The 19,911-nt window shown below is 47.3% G+C and overlaps 1 protein-coding gene across 1 annotated transcript in view; it reads right to left on the bottom strand.

Annotated features, from left to right (window-relative positions):
- LOC122553279 (uncharacterized) overlaps positions 1 to 19,911 on the bottom strand; it is a 173,449-nt gene that overhangs the window by 141,721 nt on the left and 11,817 nt on the right. Inside the window, exons 2-5 of the mRNA XM_087991758.1 lie at positions 13,781 to 13,881; positions 10,368 to 10,497; positions 2,672 to 2,721; positions 167 to 220 (exon numbers count right to left, since the gene is read on the bottom strand). Coding sequence (XP_087847884.1) covers positions 167 to 220; positions 2,672 to 2,721; positions 10,368 to 10,497; positions 13,781 to 13,881 — 335 coding nt within the window. The remainder of the gene's footprint in view (positions 1 to 166; positions 221 to 2,671; positions 2,722 to 10,367; positions 10,498 to 13,780; positions 13,882 to 19,911) is intronic.

Here is a 19,911-nt window from a genome sequence, read left to right as displayed (position 1 = left end):
ACCTGAAGCAACAGACATTAAACAGCTGTGCTAAAAGCAGGGACAATTTGCACAGCACTTTATGAAGTGTTATTGAAACTGGGCCAAAGAGGCTCTTAGCATGAATGTCACCTTTGATTGTAGGAATACACCTCTCCAGTCCCAGCCCTCTGACCCACTCACAAACTTCTTCGGTGTTCATTTCCCCAAGGGATCTGTTCTTCAGTTCTTTGATGTTCTCCTAAAGAAATAACAAAACCGAGTAAACTGAGCAAAATAGTATTCCATGCAATTCTGCTCATTTTGTACCTGACCGTTCCTGATTGACATAAACAGACAACCATGGAGCTGTTCATTTCACCCAGAGCTCATTGTGTACCCAGAGAGCTTTGGAGCCAAAAATCTGTGTCCTGAAACTGCAAGAAAACTTCCCTTATAAAACAGGGTAGCCTAATAATTGTGCAACTGGCCGGTAATCGCGAGGACTAATGATCTGGTGACATCGCTTCAAATCCCATCGTAAGCACTGAAGATTCAAACTTGCTTCGTGAAATAAACACATCTCTGCTTTCTATCTTCTCTGAAATAAACAAACGCATTGGCGGTAATGGGGGTAGGGGGTGCGATAGTTGCTTGGTTTATTTTCCGCGGCAATGCCTTGTCCAATCAGAATCGACTTGCCGACTAATCAGAGTCGACTTGCCAACCTCTCTCTCTCATTCAGTATAAATTGTAGTTCCCTTTGAAATTTGGTACTCTGTGCATCAACCCTGAAGTGCAAAATGAAAAGATTTGATACTCTTTTCAGCAATATTCATTTTCGGTAACACCGGGAGACTAATTAAATAAATGTGTAATAAAAAGCTCCTGTCCGTAATGGTAACTGCCAGATTGTTGCTAAAACCTATCTGACTTACTAAAATCCTTCATGCAAGGAAACCTCCAGGCTTTATCTAGTTTGTGACTCCAGACCCACAGCAGTGTGATTGACTCTTCCCTGCTCCTCTGAAATACTTTACCAAGTTTTATCCACTAAAGACTCCTGCACTAACTTCAGAAAAGATTTACAAGGATGTTGCCAGTTTTGGAGGGTTTGAGCTATAGGGAGAAGCTGAACAGGCTGGGGCTGTTTTCGATGGAGCATCGGAGGTTGAGGGGTGACCTTGTAGAGGTTTCCAAAATTATGAGGAGCATGGATAGGGTGGGGGAGTCAAGAACTAGAGGGCATAGGTTTAGGGTGAGAAGGGTAAGATATAAAAGAGACCTAAGGGGCAACTTTTTCAAGCAGAGGGTGGTCCGTGTATGGAATGAACTGCCAGATGATGTGGTAGAGGCTGGTACAATTGCAACATTTAAGAGGCATTTGGATGGGTATATGAATAGGAAGGGTTTAGAGGGATATGGGCCGGGTGCCGGTAGGTGGGACTAGATTGGGTCGGATATCTGGTCAGCATGGACGAGTTGGACTGAAGGGTCTGTTTCCATGCTGTACATCTCTATGACTCTCTAAGTTGCACAGCTGTATTCATAGAGCTCCTACAGTGTGGAATCAGGCCATTCAGCCCACACCGACCTTCTATAGTGCATCCCACCCTATCCCTGTAACCCTGCATTTCCCATGGCTAACCCACCTTGCCTGCACATCCCTGGACAATATGGGGCAATTTAACATGGCCAATCCACCCTAACCTGCACATCTTTGACTGTGGGAGGAAACCCATGCAGACACGGGGAGAATGTGCAAACTCCACGCAGGCAGTTACCCAAGGCTGGAATTGAACACAGATCCCTGGCGCTGTGAGGCAGCAGTGTTAACCACTGAGCCATGGTGCTGCCCCAAGTAGGCAGCTCCACACCACACTCTCAAGGGCAATTAGGGAAGGGCAATAAGTATTAGCCCACACCCCGTGAATGAATAAAAAGTAAATTTTCAATCTTATGTCAGGAGGCACAATTTTTGTATCGCGTTTTTTGTAAACCCCAGCATGGTCAAACCTTTAATTTCGGGTTCAGTTGACGATGTAACTATATTATGTCGGACCAATTGCAGAATTACTTGTGAAAGTGATCCCAGGCATCCCTATGGTGATGGTGTGTGGCATTTCGCGCCCCCCCCCCCCCCCCCCCCCCCCAACCCTGTGCTAACTTTAAGAAGAAAGTAGATATCGATAAACAAGGAATCAGAAATACATTTCCTTCCTTACTACGACTGAAGGGAGGGGGTGAAATTCAATTCTTCGCTGCCTTGATTAAACCTGCAGCGTGTTTTTAATCAGCCTGTTCAGACATGCTGTGACAGCACTGCAGACCAGGCAAGGCTTGAACCTTCTGGTCCAGACTTAGGGACACTACTACTGTGCCAGAAGAACCCTTCTAAATCTCCAAACCTGGTGCTGGATACCCGTCAGATTTCATGCAGTGATTGAGCCTGAGTGGACCTCTGCCAATCAGTCAGGAACCTGCCATACCAGGCAGGGAAGATTGACAACAATGATTCCAGGCTGGAAGGTGACGATGGGGCAGCGCTCCAAAAGCATTGGATTTCAAATGAACCTGTTGGACTATAACCAGGTGTCGTGTGATTTGTAACTTTGTCCACCCCAGTCCAACACCGGCTCCCCCACATCCTCTTGTAAACCAAGAGAGAGAGATTCCAGAATCTCTCAGAAGGGTCACATGTATAAAGTCTTACCTTTCCCTTGAAGCTCCCTTTCCGATCAGCTGAGGGTGGTATGTAGGATTCTGCAAAATAAAAACCAGTCTTGAGTCCAGGGTTTTTCCTCGTCCAGCAACTCAGAGATGTGACTACACACCTCCAGAGCAGTTGGAAATTGAAGCTGCTATCTCAGAGGTAGGGAAACTACCATTGTACCACAAGAACCCTTTGAACTACTGTGGGAGCACTGTTCAAATTTGATCCTTCAACATAGAATTTCTCCAAACTGAACCAGAGGAGAACGCATTTAACACTCACCTATTGCTGCGCCACAGACTAACATGAACTGGATAAAGTTATCAATTGGAGCTGATTAGGACACAGCATGGCATATTGGTAGTGTCCATCCTTCTGGCTTAGAAGACCCAGATTCCACCGATCATCACAGTCAACACATTTTCACCCATTAACGGTCCCATTAACAGCTTTGCTTTCTCCCCGGCTCACCATTATCCATTCCTTTCTCCGCTGTTCTCTCTCTCTGGACTCTACCTCCATCCAGCAGTTACTCCTTCCCCTACTACCCAATCCCTCTATTCTGAGCTACTGTCAGTTCTGAAGAAGGGTCAACAGACTCAGAGCATTAACTCTATTTTGTTCTCCACATATGCTGCCAAACCTGCTGAGTTTATCCAGCAAAGTCTGCTGCTGTTTCAAGCCCTCCCCATCCTAGAGATATACCACAACATGCCCTGAAAGGTTGATTTTAAAACAAAGAAAGTACTTAGGCCAGTGATTTAACTTTGTACCAATGGAATGCATGGACAGGAGCCACGGGCAAAGGTTTTATGAGGAAACAGATCACTTCTTTCAGGAAGGTTCGAGTGCACTGTCCTTCCACCTCCTGAGCTTGGTTTGAATGGTATAAGGATAGATTGGGGAATCTTTCCTGCCTGTGTTGGTGATAAGAATGTTGCCGGATCAAAATTCTGGATCTGCCTCCTTACCAGCTCCATACCGACACTATGTACGCTGAACAGGTTAAAGAAGGCAGTTCAACACCAACCTCTCAAGGACAGTAAAGGATAGGCAGTAAATGTTGGCCCAACTAGTGTTCGATATTTACTGGTTTGCTTTATATTGTAAATGTTTAGTTTATCTCAGGCTAATGGAGAAATGATTCCTGTTGTGAATCTGCACCAGCTTAGCATGTAATACTTTAAAATACCTCAGAACTCAGAGGATGTTGTACGTGCATCTGCGCATGCACACACACACACTTCCCACACAACTATGCAGACACACAAACACACATGCACACACAAAAACACACACACACATGCACAACACACACAGACAAACTCGCACGCACAAACACAAAACCGTACACTCCCACACACAAATACACATACATGAACAAACACAACACACAGATATGCACACACACACACACACAAACAGTCTCAGCCCAGATATCAGGTGAGCACTGTACATATCAATGCAAATAATTACGTTCTGTGTTGGAATGTTGGGACTGCTGCTCCTCTGTCTGTGTTTGCCATCTTGTTACATGTTGTCCTGACGTTCGACAATTCACTTGTGACAGTGATGGGTGATGTTGGGAGTACAGCAGTGATACCCAAGCACAGATAGCTCTGTATCAGCAACCCTTAAAGGGCTGCAGCTTGCTCTGAAAGCCAGCCTGCCAATTGGCCAAAGTTGGATTATGGGACAGCTGGCCATTTAGTATTGGCACGGTAAGATATTATTGAACTCCTGCATATGGGGGAGATTACATCACAGTGACACTGTCATTGTGGTCTGGGCTAATGTTCCTATACCAAGGGCACAAACCTGACCATAGCAGCTGATGAAAGACAAATATAACTATTAGAATCTGGAATTATAAGGCAGGATACACTAGAGCAAATGAGCCTTGGTTCAGCTAATTTATCATTAGAGAAATGAGACGTCAGGGTATGTTAGAGTATTTTAAAACGCCTCAATACTGAGAGGCCATTTCTGGAGCATTGTGAGTAGTTTTGGAGCCCTTGCCTGATTCCTGGGATGGTAGGGCTGCTCTCGGAGGAGACCAGGACTGAGTTTTCTGGGGGCTTTGAAGAACAGGCAGTGATCTTGTAGAGAAAGTGAGGTCTGCAGATGCTGGAGATCAGAGCTGGAAATGTGTTGCTGGAAAAGCGCAGCAGGTCAGGCAGCATCCAGGGAACAGGAGAATCGACGTTTCGGGCATAAGCCCTTCTTCAGTGATCTTGTAGAGGCTTTCAAGAGGGTTACACAGAGCAGATGCAGAAAGGCCCCCTTGCAGGGTCGAAAACCAGGAGTCAGTATTAGGAAAGAGAACAAGCTATCTGAAAGTGAGAGGAGGAGAGATTTCTTCACTCAGTGGATGGTCAATCATTGGAATTCTCTACCCCAGAGGACTGTGGGAGCTCAGTCTCTATGTTTGTTTGAAACAGAAATCAGTTGGTTGCTAATGACGTCAATGGACATTGAGGTAGATGAGCAGCCATGATCGAGAATGACAGAACAGCCGCCAGGGGCTGAATGGCCTACTCTTGCCTCTACATTCTGAATATCGATTGATGCGAGGTTCTAGTTCTGAAGAAGGGTGGCTGGACCTGAAACATTAATTCTGCTTTCTCTTTCCACAGGTGTTGCTGGACCTGCAGAGTTTCTCCAGCGATTTTGGCTTTAGTTGTGAAAACATCTTCAGTTCAGCTTGGGGGAAGGAATCTGCCCCCCCCCCCCCCCCCACCGCCACAACGTTCAGGCCTACACGTGAATCCAGACCCTTGGCAACATGAAACAGCCAGGCCAGTACTCGGTTCAGGAGCTATTAGGGACAGGCAACAAATGCTGGCCTTGTCGTGGAAGAATCAAAGAAAGTGTGGGCAGGAAGAGGGAACACCAAGTCACTGTCAAAAAATATAGAGACTGGTTCGAGTCCCACCCAACGATTCTCCTGCTCCTTGAATGCTGCCTGACCTGCTGCGCTTTTCCAGCAACACATTTTCAGCTCTGATCTCCAGCATCTGCAGCCCTCACTTTCTCCTAGTATTTCAGTATAGCCAAGCAATGAATGATGGGATGCTTGCCCCCAGTGAGGGGAAATGATGTGCCCTGAGGAATGGGTGGTGGAAGCACAGGGATGGTAGACAAGTGGATTTATAGTCAATGTGCTTGAGTTTCACTTTACAATCCCTGCAGTGTGGAAACAGGCCATTTGGCCCATCGAGTCCACACCACCCCTCTGAAGAGCATCCCACCCAGACTCACTCCCTGCTTTTCCCAAGGCCAACCCATCTAAAACCGCACACCTTTGCAATGTGGGAGGAAATCAGAGCACCTGGAGGAAACCCATGCCGACACATAGAGAAACAGAAACATAGAAGATAGGAGCAGGGGGAGGCCATTTGGCCCCTCGAGCCTGCTCCACCATTCATCATGATCATGGCTGATCATCCAACTCAACAGCCTAATCCTGCTTTCTCCCCATAACCTTTGATCCCACTCACCCCAAGTGCTATACCTAGCTGCCTCTTGAATACATTCAGCGTTTTGACATCAACTACTTTCTGTGATAATGAATTCCACGGGCTCACCACTCTCTGGGTGAAGAAATGTCTTCTCATCTCCATCCTAAATGCTCCACCCCGTGTCCCCAGACTGTGACCCCCTGGTTCTGGATGCACCCACCATTGGGAACATCCTCCCTGCAGCTACCCTGTCTAGTCCTGACGTGGATGACTGTCGTTTCAGTTGCATGACTCTGTAATCTTTTGCTATAAATTCTGTGTCTTATGATCTTATACTCCACAACCACCTGATGAAGGAGCGTCGCTCCGAAAGCTAGTGCTTCCAATTAAACCTGTTGGACTATAACCTGGTGTTGTGTGATTTTTAACTCTGTCTAGTTCTGTTAAAATTTTATAAGTCTGTGAGATCACTCCTCACCCATCTGAACCCCAGGGAAAACAATCCTAACTTGGTCAATCTCCCCTCATACGTCAGTCCCACCATCCCTGGAACCAGCCTGGGAAACCTTCGCTGCACTCTGTCGAGAGCAGGACTATCCTTCCTCAGGAAAAGGAGACCAAAACTGTACACCATATTCTAGGTGTGGTCTCACCAAGGCCCTGTCTAACTGCAACAACACATCCCTGCTCCTGTACTTAAAACATCTCACAATGGAGGCCAACATACCATTTGCCTTCTTTACCACTCGCTGCAGGCTTACCTTCAGCGACTGGGGTACAATGACACCCAGGTCCCACTGCACACTCCCTTCTCCCAATTTACAGCCATTCATCTACGAGAATGTGCAAACTCCTCACAGTTAGTTACCCGAAGGTGGAATCGAACCCAAGCCCTTGGCGCTGTGAGGCAACAATTGAGCCACCCCAGTAGCCCAGGTTTTCCAGTGCAGACCCGAGTTTGATATGTTAGGCACACAGGTCTTACTACAGCTTTCATTTTGAGTGGGGTGTGTCCACAATGCTTCAAGACGTTCACCCAGATTGATTCCAGAGCTGAGGCAACTGTCTTGCTGAGATTGGGCAGTTTAAGCTGTCTGATGTTTCGAAGAATGAGAGGAGATCTAATGGAGGTCCATAAGATAACGTAGGGGATTGACACACTAGACACAGAGAGGATGTTCCTTCACATGAGGTGATCAAGAACAAGAGTTGGTGGTTTTAGGATAAAGGACAGAAGAGTTAAACAGAGATGAAGAGAAATTAAGTCTCTCAAAGGCTCATGGATCTGTGCAATTCACCTTCCCAGAGCGCAGTGGGGATGCTGGGACAATGAGTAAATTTAAAGTGGAGATGGACAGATTTTTAGATTAGATTCCCTGCAATATGGGAACAGGTCATTTGCCCCAACAAATTCACACTGATCCTTTGAAGAATAACCCACTCTGACTCATTTCCCCTCTGACTAATGCACCTTGCACTGTGGGCAATTTAGCCTGGCCAATTCACCTGACCTGCACATCTTTGGATTGCGGGAGGAGATCGGAGCAAACTCACAGGGGCACAGGAAGAACGTGCAAACTCGTCACAGACAATCGCCCGAGGCTAGAATCGAACCTGAGGCCCTGGTGCTGTGAGGTAGCAGTGCTGACCACTGAGCCACTGTGCCACCCCCAATTAATAATAGGTTGAAGGGTTACGGGGCAATGGCAGGAAAGTGGAGTTGAGGCCGGGATGAGATCAGCCATGATCGTATCAAATGGTGGGGCAGGCACGAGGGGCCGAATGGCATACTCCTGCTCCTAGCCCGTATGTCTCTGTGTAAGGTTTTAAATGTTGACACAAGTCAGCACAGATACAAATCACATCCGTGCCACCTAGACCCAACCAGACATCATTAAAGCTATCAGAATACATTCTCGGTGAGCTTCTAGTGGCTTTTCCGTTGGTTTTGGGATTGTTTCCTTGGTTTGTTCAACCCCCATTCTCTTGATTTGAACTTTCAATGAAGAAAGAGTTGCATTTGGATAGTGCTTTTCACCGCCACCAGACACCTTTGCAGCCAGTACACTTCGGAATGTAGCCTCTGTTGTCATGGAACCACACAGCAAGCTCCCCACATACAGACATGTGACCACAGGGAAATCATCCGTGTTCGGTGATATTGACTGAGGGGTTGATATTGACGAGACACTCACAAAGGTTCCAATGTTCTTTCTCACACTGATCCCAGGAGAATGTTCAGAACCACCCGATCAGCTAGATGCGGCCTTAACTTACTGTCTCATCAGGAAGACGGCTCCTCTGACAGTACGGCACTCTCTCAGTACAGCACTGAAGCAATTATCAGCCTGGAATGATGCCCAGACTTGGTTCTTGAATGTGGGAGCTCTCGATTTTGCCGTGGGTTAGCTGCCCTTTGCAAGAGGCACAGGAGGAGGAGACCATTCAGTGTGAATCCCCCACGATCGAATTCCAGGGGGTTACAATTGGCCAGAAACCCAACTGGACCACCCAGATAACTACAGTGGCTGCAGGAGCAGGTCAGAGGCTAGGGATCCTGCAGCGAATAACTCACCTCCTGACTCCCCAAAGCCAGTCAATCATCTACAAGGCACAAGTCAGGATTGTGAGGGAATGCTCCCCACTTGTCTGGATGGTGCAGCCCAACAACACTCAAGAGCCCTGACGCCATCCAGGACAAGGCAGCCCGTGCTTCATTGGCCCCACATCCACAAGCATCCACTCTCCCTCCACCACCGGGGCTCAGTAGCAGCAGTGTGTACTATCTACAAGTTACACCGCAGAAATTCACCAAAGACCCTCAGACAGCACCTTCCAAACTCACAACCACTTCCACCTAGAAGGACAAGGGCAGCAAGTACACGGGAACACCCACCCTCTGCAAGCTTCCCCCCAAACCCACTCACCATCCCGACCTGGAAATATATCGCCGTTCCTTCACTGCAGCTGTGTCAAAATCCTGGAATTCCCTCCCTCAGGGCATTGTGCGTCAACTCACAGCAGGTGGACTCCAGCGATTCAAGAAGGCAGCTCACCCCCACCTTCTCAAAGGGGGCAACTAGGGACGGGTAATGAATGCTGACCCAGCCAGTAACACCCACATCCCACAAAAGAATAAAAATAAGTGAGCCTCTCTAACCTGTTCTACCGTCAAATGAAATCAAAGCTGATCCATAGATTAATTCCACCTTCAAGCCCTGAGCCAACAGAAATGGCAAAATGCTCTCCAGACACTAGCAATCCCCACCGCTCCATCTCCAACTTAGACACAATACCCAATGGAAGACGTTAACTTCAAATCCAGTCACCAATGGAAAGGGAGACTTCACTGGAGGTTGGGACACTAGATTTGAGTATCTCAGCTCCTGCTCAGGAGCTAACTCACATCCCTAACTCCGCATGTTCCAAATCCCCTCCGAGAGGAAGGAACCAGCAAAAGATCCAGGGATTCCTCCACAAAACGGAGGTGGAATGGACCTTAAACGTCACTTTGCAAAGTGTCTCTGTGCCATGGGACACTCAGATTAGCGTTGGTCAGCACAGATCCTCAGCTCAGCCCTGGTGAATGCTTCCGATTCTGAATCAAGTTAACCCGGGGGCTGGAGGGAAACAGCTTGCAAAACCCCGTTAGCGGTCTCCTTTCGTGTATCGTCACCATGCTGCCATCGGCTTCCATCACTTGCTTCTGTCGTCAACTCCTGGCCAGTTCAGCACTCCTCCAGAGACTCTGCCAGTCTCACTGCCAATCCCTGGTCCCCTCCGCCCCATTAGAACATAATGGCAATCAAGATTCCACTTCTGCTTGTTGTAAAAACCCAACTGGTTTCTCAAAATCTCACTAGAGAAGAATCTCTTCCGCACTAACTTGGTCTGGCCCACATGTGATTCCCAACCCACAGTAATGGGGTTGACCCTTAACTGCCCTCTGGGTGAGTAGAGATGGACAATAGCTGCTGGCCTAGCCAACCTCTTTCTGAGAATGGTTTTTGTTTAACTTGGAAGAGCTCCAATGTTGATACAGTAGTCTATGTCATCACACCTTCTATACCTGTCGAGTGGCGCACAATCCTGGAGGCTCCGTGTCAGAGGCAGGAGTGCTGGCCATTGCCATCACCAGACCTTGCCTCTGCTACATGCACCCCCCCCCCCCCCCCCCCCCCCCCTCCCCTGCTCCCATGATGCATTGTCGTACAGTTCGTATCATTGACTCTCACCGAATGTGATGCGTCTCTGTCTCGGTGACCCAACTCCCCGTGTGTCAGTGTCAGGAGCTAGCCCGAGGCTCTGAAGGTCTCCAGTCATGGTCTTCATGTCACCCAGACTGTACCTCCTGCTCACCGGCCTCTACAGCAGAAAGGGAAGCAAATAGATCACGAGGAAGGTCACAACGAGGGAACCACATTCCGCCTTCCCAGCTTGTTCCACAGAAAATGAAAAAAAAAGGGGTTTGGTTACTAGAAGCCAGTATCTGAGCTCCTCCCCCTTCACTCCTTATCCCCTCCACACACCCCCACCTTTCTGAAGTCCTCTCACACCCCCATCCTTCCCAGTGAACCCTTGGCTCCCTCAATCCCCAGTGACCATTCATCTCCCCCAACCTTCACAGCTATCCCTCACCCACCCACCCTCCTCAATGACCCTTCATCCCCCCACCCTCCTCAGAGACCCCTCATTTCCTCACCATCCCCAATGACCCTTTAACCCCTACGCTCCCCAGCGACTCCTCATCCCCACCCTTCCCAGTGACCCTGCACCCCTCATGTTTCCCAATGACCCTTCACCTTCCCCACCCTACCCAGTAGCCTTGCAGCCCCCATCCTCCCCAGTGACCCTTCATCCCCTCCCCAATAACCCTTCTAACCCCCCACCCTCCCCAGTGACCCCTCCTTTGCCATCACTCTGGGTGCATCCATGATCTGAGGCCCAGGGCAGATGCAGTATCCCAGCAACGGTCACCTTCTCCCCCCTCACCGGCAGCATGACTGAGCAAAAGGAGAGCTGATTGGTCAGCAGTTCTTGGTAAGGTCGGCGACCTGCCCAGAGGGTCCTCCAGGCCACGGCTGCCCTGTGAAGTGCCCGAAGAGACACTTCCCATCAAGAGGTGGAAGAACTCTGCCTCATCCTGAACGTACCCCCCCCCCCCCCCCCCCACCCCATCACCCCACTGCCTCTGTAAACCTCTTCTCAAATGAGAGAGTGGGACTCACACTACACTATGTCCCATTCCCTGCTATTGACACTCCCATTGTGGACATGTCCAGCCCAAGATGGCATGATGAAATAAAGAGACAAGCAATCGAATATTTTAGCCGAGGTTTTACGCTGGAGTTTTCAAACTGACTGACAGTTTGCCCGGAGGCATAAAAAATCTGGAATTAAGAATCTAATGATGACCATGAAGCCATTGTTGGAAAGACCCATCTGGTTCAGTCATGTCCTTTTAGAGAAGGAAATCTGCCATCCTTACCTGGTCTGGCCTACATGTGACTCCAGACCCACAGCAATGTGGTCAGCTCCGAACGGCCCTCAGAAATGGCCGAGAAACCCAGTTCTTTCAGGGATAATTATAGACAAGCAACAAATACCAGCCACAGGTATGGAGATCCAGCTAAGATAGCTCTCCTCACAGGACAGTTGTCAGACCTTAGCCTAAAGCAGAAATTAATGGAGAAACTCAGCAGATCTGGCAGCATCCGTGGAGAGGGTCCTGATGAGAGGTTCCGACCTGAAACATCGACTCCCCTGCTCCTCTGATGCTGCTTGACCTGATGTGCTTTTTCCAGCTCCCCACTTTATCTACTCTGCGGAGGGAAAGCAAGTGTTAATGTTTTGAGTCCAGTGACCTTCAGAACTATCTCTGCACCATCCCAAGCATCCATCTGGTGAAGCTTTGTTGAATTTTTCCCTATGACAGGTCGGTAAGGGTGCACACTGCACAGTGCACACTGCTGTCTCCTCAAACTGTGGCACTGCTGCACTCAAATCCTCTTCAGAGGTCAACACTTCCAAAAACTTGCCATTCAAGAAATGCTGCACATTTTTGCTGTGTTTTCCTACCTCACATTCTTCGCTTTATATACCAACCGCTATGTTCTTGTTCAGTGACCAGATCCCCTTGAAACCTCTTTACGTCCTCCTTACAACTCATGTTGCCATGTCATAGGCCATCCAGTGTAGCTAAGCAGGAGTCAAGATTAGAGTAGTACTGGAAAAGCATCAGGGTCATCCTGATGAAGGGCTTTTGTCTGAAACGTTGACTCTCCTGCTCCTCGGATGCTGCCTGACCTGCTGTGCTTTTCCAGCACCACTCTAACCTAGACTCTGATCTCCAGCATCTGCAGTACTCGCTTTCACCTAGTAGATAGGCAGGAGGCTGGAAGAACACAGCAAGCCAGGCAACATCAGGAGGTGGAGAACTCAACGTTTCAGGTGTAACTCTGCTTCAGAACCCTTTTCCCTGAAGAAGGTTCCCGCCTCAGGCGACTGAGTGTGTGGAGTTTGCACGTTCTCCCCGTGTCTGCGTGGGTTTCCTCAGGGTGCTCCGGTTTCCTCCCACAGTCCAAAGATGTGCAGGTCAGGTGAATTGGCCATGCTAAATAGCCCATAGTATTAGGTAAGGAGTAAATGTAGGGGTATGGGTGGGTTGCGCTTCGGCGGGTCGGTGTGGACTTGTTGGGCCGAAGGGCCTGTTTCCACGCTGTAATCTAATCTAAAATCTAAATCTGAAATGTGAACTACTCCACCTCCTGATGCTGACTGCCTTGCTGTGTTCTTCCAGCCTTCTGCCTGTCTATTTTGGATTGTAGCAGCTGCAGCTTTTTTTTTTGTCTCTAACCAGGTTGTAGTTCCTCAGAAAATTTGGAATTGTTGCATCTAGTCCCATCATCCAAATCATTGACATAGACTGTGGTCATCTGGGACTCTACTGAATTTGTGTCATACTTTACCAGCTATAGCCTGCCAACCTGACAATGACCCACTTAGTCCTACTGTGCCCATTCAACAATCCATGCCAGTGTGTAATCCCCTACAGTAACTGATGGCTATTCTCCAACACAAGGATGGTGCCAGTGGTCCATTGTGCACTACAGTGTACATTTAACCCACCCTCACTCTGCTCACAAGGTTTGGTCATCAGAAGGCAGTGTCTGAGCTCCTCCCCCTTCACTCCTTATCCACTCCACATCTCCCCACCCTTCTGAAGTCCTCTCACACCCCTATTCTTCCCAGTGACCCTTCACCCCCCCACCCTTCACAGCGACCCCTCACCCACCCACCCTCCCCAATGACCTTACACCTCCCCACCCTTCAGAGCAACCCCTCACCTCCTCCTACCCTCCCCAGGAATCACAATGACAATTTTTACAGGATCCCTAGGAGCTTCATTTCACTCTATGCCTCGTAGATATAATTAAGAAAAAGCTCGATCCACTACCAAAAGGCAACTTTATAAGGAAGCAAAAATGTTACAACAGAGCACTTTGTTGCATGTTTTATGGCTTTTACAGCATTGGCACTTGACTTTCTGTGAGCAGGAATCCTAGCCCTCTCGACCTAGATCAGCCCTTGTGAATGGGAAGTGCGAGACCACCTTCATACTCAGCGATGTTAGCTTTGCATTTCTTACCTTGAGCTGCAACCTGGACCTCAGTTTGGTCTGAAGGGGGGTCAGCCAGAACTTTGCTTCCATCGGTTCCCTGGAGTTTGCTTCCTTGGTGATTTGGTTACCTGTGGAAAGTAGACCATGAGAGCGAACACAGCCAACACTGATAAAATGAAACACAAGGGAAGGGAGCAGGTGCCTTCACATATGGCTGATCTTCCACCTCCCCCTACAATCTCCACATCCCCGAAAACATATTGATCTCTGTGTTGAACATATTCAGTGAGTCAGTCTCTATTCTGAACATTCACCACAAACAAGTTGAAGGGGGTTTCTCCTCGTCTCAGTCTGAGACTGTGACCTCAAAGTCTGGTCTCTACCACTGGGGGTGGGGGGGGAGGGGTGGAGACATCCTCCCAACATTCACCCCTGTCAGTCCTCTTGCACAAGACAGTGAGAACCTGAAAGGGTTAACCAACCTCATGGCACAATCTCCGCCCGTCAGGGGTGGGGTGGAATGGGTGGAACTAACTCAAGTCCACTTTGTATCTTGTTGGTTCCTGAATGATTGCACCTTGTGTTAATAGCATAGAGCTAAGGTCATAATGTGAACTTGGACAAAGTGAGGACTGCAGATGCTGGAGATCAGAGTCAAAGCGTGTGAAACGTGTGTCAAGGCCTGAAACGATGACTGCCCAGCTCCTCGAATGCAACCTGACCTACTGTGCTTTTCCAGTGCCACACTTTTCCATTGTAACGTGAACCTCTGCATTAATTAGGCCTGATCTCTCACAAGAGACAATAATTAGTCTTAGATGCAATGTCAATAACTACTAAATTAATACATAATAATCCTTTACTGTTTAATTGCTAATCTGTTTAATCAAGCCAAGTGGAACTTTTGCGCAAGATAAAGTGTGGGCATCTCTCTTTAGATTGAATTACCAGTTTGACTCATGTCAGTTAGGGTTAGGGGATTTGAATTATCCCAATAATATGTTTGTAATCAGGAAACTAACATAACAACAAGACTGCTTTGTGGTCTATGCGTGTATTGGTTATGGGTATTCATTAGTTACCTGAAAAAATGTGTTACAATTGTTTTGGCTACATTTTTAGATTAGATTAGATTAGATTACTTACAGTGTGGAAACAGGCCCTTCGGCCCAACAAGTCCACACCGACCCGCCGAAGCGCAACCCACCCATGCCCCTACATTTACCCCTTACCTAACACTACGGGCAACTTAGCATGGCCAATTCACCTGACCTGCACATCCTTGGACTGTGGGAGGAAACCGGAGCACCCGGAGGAAACCCACGCAGACACGGGGAGAACGTGCAAACTCCACACAGTCAGTCGCCTGAGGTGGGAATTGAACCCGGGTCTCTGGCGCTGCGAGGCAGCAGTGCTAACCACTGTGCCACCATTTCAGCCCCACGCTCCTGGTCTTGGGGTACCCGGTGAGAAGGGGAGCGGGCAGGTTGGAGGGTTTCCCAGTGGGTCTGCTCCTGGGCCTGGCTAGGCTGGCTGTAAACGTGGTTATGTTTGTACCTGGGTGTCCCTGGAGAGGGAGCATGCAGTGCCCACCAACGCTCTTGATGTCTTGAAGGAGAGGCGGGCAGTGTGGGAGGGTGGGGTGCTTTACTTGTCTTTCCCCCTTACTTTGATTTAATCTCTACTCACCCCCTTCACTTTGTCCACATGATGTGGAGGTGCCCGCGTTGGACTGGGGGGGACAAAGTTAAAAATCACACAACACCAGGTTATAGTCCAACAGGTTTATTTGGAAGCACTAGCTTTCGGAGCGCTGCTATATATTACTAAAAATATGATATATTGCATCAGTTGCATGACACTGTGATCTTTTGCTATAAATTCTGTGTCTTATGATCCTGCCCCACTAGCTACCTGATGAAGGAGCAGCGCTCCGAAAGCTAGTGCTTCCAAATAAATGTGTTGGACTATCACCTGGTGTTGTGGGATTTTTAACTTGCTTCACATAAGCATTTTGCTTCAGGTTTTGCTCCTTACGCGTTCCCTGGCCCCATGGGGATTCCCTGCTGGTGGAAATATTGAATCAAGTTTTTTGCACAACGGTGTCTTCACTGAGTCACGGAAAAGGCAAAAAAGATAACAGAATTGTAAATGTTTCAATCAGGTTTATGTCAAAACTCCAGAGAGGATAAGCCTAGCTTGCTCAGTCTCTCCTCAAAATACAATCCCCAAGTTCCCATGAATTGGAAACTTACAAAAATGGCGGATGCTGAAATGAAACAGAAATTGCTGGAGAAACTCCGCAGGTCTGGCGGCATCTATAGAGAGAGAAAGAAAAGCTAACATTTCGGGTTCTAGTGACCCTGCATCAGAAATGTGCTACATTGCAAACCAGCCATCCAGCCAACTGAGCTGGTCTGAATTTAGATTGTTTGCATTGGAAAATCATGTTCCATCCCCTGTAGGGTGACTAGAGTCATAGAGTCATAGAGATGTACAGCATGGAAACAGACCCTTCGGTCCAACCCATCCATGCCGACCAGATATCCCAACCTAATCTAGTCCCACCTGCCAGCACTCAGCCCATATCCCTCCAAACCTTCCTACTCATATACCCATCCAAATGCCTCTTAAATGTTGCAATTGTATTAGCCTCCACCACATCCTCTGGCAGCTCATTTCATACACATACCACCCTCTGCGTGAAAAGGTTCCCCCTTAGGTCTCTTTTATATCTTTTCTCTCACACCATAAACCTATGCCCTCTAGTTCTGGACTCCCCCATCCCAGGGAAGAGACTTATTTACCCTATCCATGCCCTTCATGACTTTATAAACCTCTATAAGGTTACCCCTCAGTCTTCAACGCTCCAGGGAAAACAGCCCCAGCCTGTTCAGCCTCTCCCTGTAGCTCATACCCTCCAACCCTGGTAACATCCTTGTAAATCTTTTCTGAACCCTTTCAAGTTTCACAATATCCTTCTGATAGGAAGGAGACCAGAATTGCAAGCAATATTCCAACAGTGGCCTAACCAATGTCCTGTACAGCTGCAACATGACCTCCCAACTCCTGTACTCAATACTCTGACCAATAAAGGAAAGCATACCAAGCGCCTTCTTCATATCCTATCTACCTGCGACTCCACTTTCAAGGAACTATGAACCTGCAGTCCAAGGTCTCTTTGTTCAGTAACACTCCCTGGAACGTTACCATTAAGTGTATAAGTCCTGCTAAGATTTGCTTTCCCAAAATGCAGCACCTCGCATTTATCTGAATTAAACTCCATCTGCCACTCCTCAGCCCATTGGCCCATGACTTTGTTTAGAAACCAAATCAGGAGAAAAGTGAGGACTGCAGAGGCTGGAGATCAGAGTCGAAGAGTGTGGGGCTGGAAAAACACAGCGGGTCCGAGGAGGAGGAGAGTTGACGTTTCGGGCATAAGCTCTTCATCAGGATTGCTTTTGCTGATGCTCAAACTGTCGATTCTCCTGCCCTTTGGATGCTGCCTGACCGGCTGTGTTTTTCCAGCACCACACACTTTGAAATAGAAACCAAATCATTCAAACACAAACCTCCCACATTCCTGCACTTGAACACATGGGCAATCCTGCAATGTTACTGGGAATCTGTGGACTCATCACTGTCGTCTGCTTTACTGAATAAATCTAATGTAGACACTGGGCCACAGACAGCTATTACTAGACTAAGTTTATTTCCACCTCCCCAGCAGAGAGAGCAATAAAACAAGACACTCAGAAATCACAGCACACTGTGGGCATTGTATCTGTACATATATATTCCACAACATTGATAGTTGTGGGTGGCATGGTGGCACAGTGGTTAGCACTGCTGCCTCACAGCGCCGGAGACCCGGGTTCAATTCCCGCCTTAGGCGACTGTCTGTGTGGAGTTTGCACGTTCTCCCCGTGTCTGCGTGGGTTTCCTCCGGGTGCTCCGGTTTCCTCCCACAGTCCAAAGATGTGCAGGTTAGGTGAATTGGCCATGCTAAATTGCCCGCAGTGTTAGGTAAGGGGTAAATGTAGGGGTATGGGTGGGTTGCGCTTCGGCGGGTCGGTGTGGACTTGTTGGGCCGAAGGGCCTGTTTCCACACTGTAATCTAATCTAAAATCTAAAAAAAGATATGAATTAACAACTATTTACTTATAAGATCGTCAGTAAAAATTCCTGATATTTTAAATGTTGGGTGTTCAGCAATGTTGTGGAAATAAGCAAGTTCAAAGTAGCACACAACACAGCAAAATAATCATTTCACATGTTTTATAATGCCCTTCCTGAACAGAACATTCCAGAAGGAAAGAAAGCAATATTTTAGAAGCAGCTATTCCAAAAATGTGCCTGTGAAGATGCTTAGGTAATAATTTTTATGTGTATGCAGGTAATTATGAGTAATTATAGCTTGGGAGTTATTTGCAAAGGTGGTTCAGATCTCTGATTGGTTTTGTGGTGTAAAGCCAATTCGAGATCATTGCACACCACTACCATTCACTTCATCTGTAACTCTATCCTTGAATTCAGGTCACCTCAGGGCTTCCACGTTTTACAAAGGCTCATTGACTGTCCCTTTGTTGGTGCTTCACTGGAGAAATTCCTTCTCTTTGCTCTCTCTGAGCTGCTTTGGTTTATTGGCTTGGGTTGTTGTGGGCTGTGAAAGTAGTCACTTGTTATTCAGTGAATCTGAGTGGATTTGTCGGAATGGTGGCCAGGGTTAAGGATACCAGTATAACTTGGCGTGGAGGAATGAACCCAAACTGCGACCTCAGTGATATGAGTTAGAGGTCAGAACCTCATTAACAACTCAAAATACATTAGTGCATAACCCTCCGGAAGATTAATGGTGTTGTGCATTATTTTTTAATAAGGTCCTTGATAGTGAGTGAATAATGCAGCATGTGGTGTGGTATCTAGCTGTATAGGTGCATTTATGTAGCACCTGTCATGACATCACGATGAGCTTTAGGGCCAATGAGGTGCTTTAGAAGTGCAGCTGCTGTTGCAATATAAGTGCAAAAGCAGCAGATTTACGCACAGCAAACTCCAACAAGGAGAAATGTAATAATAAACTGATATGACATGGAGGAGCCGATGTTGGACTGGTGTGTACAGAGTTAAAAATCACGCAACACCAGGTTATAGTCCAACAGGTTTATTTGGAAGCACTAGCTTCCAAATTTAGAGCAAAAGATCACAGTGTCATGCAACTGAAACGATATATTGAACAACCCTTGATTGCTGTTGAGTCTTTCATCTTTTAGAATGGGTTTCAGGTTTCGGTTCATTAATATGTAAATCCCAGAACTTCTTTTAAGTCACATTCTCGAGATAACTTAAGGTTTCATAAAAAAACGGTGACATCTCAGCTCGGACAATGTATTAAAGGTGTAAGGTTAGAGTTCGTCTGTATCCTATCTTGAGTCAGACTGGTTCTATTTCCAAAATAAGAATTTATAAAATATTACATGGATTGGCTGGCTGCAGATTGTGTGATTTTTGAGCAAAAACAGAATGTATCTGCAAATATAATTCTGCAAATACAAATTCATCCCATAGACCTATGTGTATGTGCGTGTGCATGTGTGTGTGTGTGTGTGAGAGAGAGAGAGAGAGAGAGAAAGAGAGAGAGAGGGAGAGTGTGTGCAAATGGGTATGTGCATTTGAGTGAGAGTACACGTGAGAAAGCGTGTGTTTACATGTGTGCATGCTTGGTAAAGTGTATGTGAGTGTGATAGAGTATAAGCCTGTGAGAGGGTGTGAGTGTAGGGGGTGTATGTGTGTGTTTATGAGAGAGAGCATGTGTATGAGAGAGTTAAAAATCACACAACACCAGGTTATAGTCCAACAGGTTTAATTGGAAGCACTAGCTTTCGGAGCGCTGCTCCTTCATCAGGTGATAGTGGAGGGCTCAATACTAACACAGAATTTATAGCAAAAATTTACAGTGTGATGTAACTGAAATTATACATTGTTTCACTATCATGGTATTCGAATAGATGAAAGACTCAACAGACAATCAAGGTATTTTTCAATGTATAAATTTCAGTACATCACACTGTAAACTTTTGCTATAAATTCTGCGCCTTACAATGTGTCCTCCACAACCACCTGATGAAGGAGCGTCGCTCCGAAAGCTAGTGTGCTTC

The sequence above is a fragment of the Chiloscyllium plagiosum genome, unplaced genomic scaffold (assembly GCF_037043375.1).
Source record: "Chiloscyllium plagiosum isolate Xiang-an unplaced genomic scaffold, Cpla_swu_hap1 HiC_scaffold_10, whole genome shotgun sequence".
Taxonomy (NCBI): Eukaryota; Metazoa; Chordata; class Chondrichthyes; order Orectolobiformes; family Hemiscylliidae; genus Chiloscyllium; species Chiloscyllium plagiosum.
This window is presented reverse-complemented; position numbering and strand designations above follow the sequence as displayed.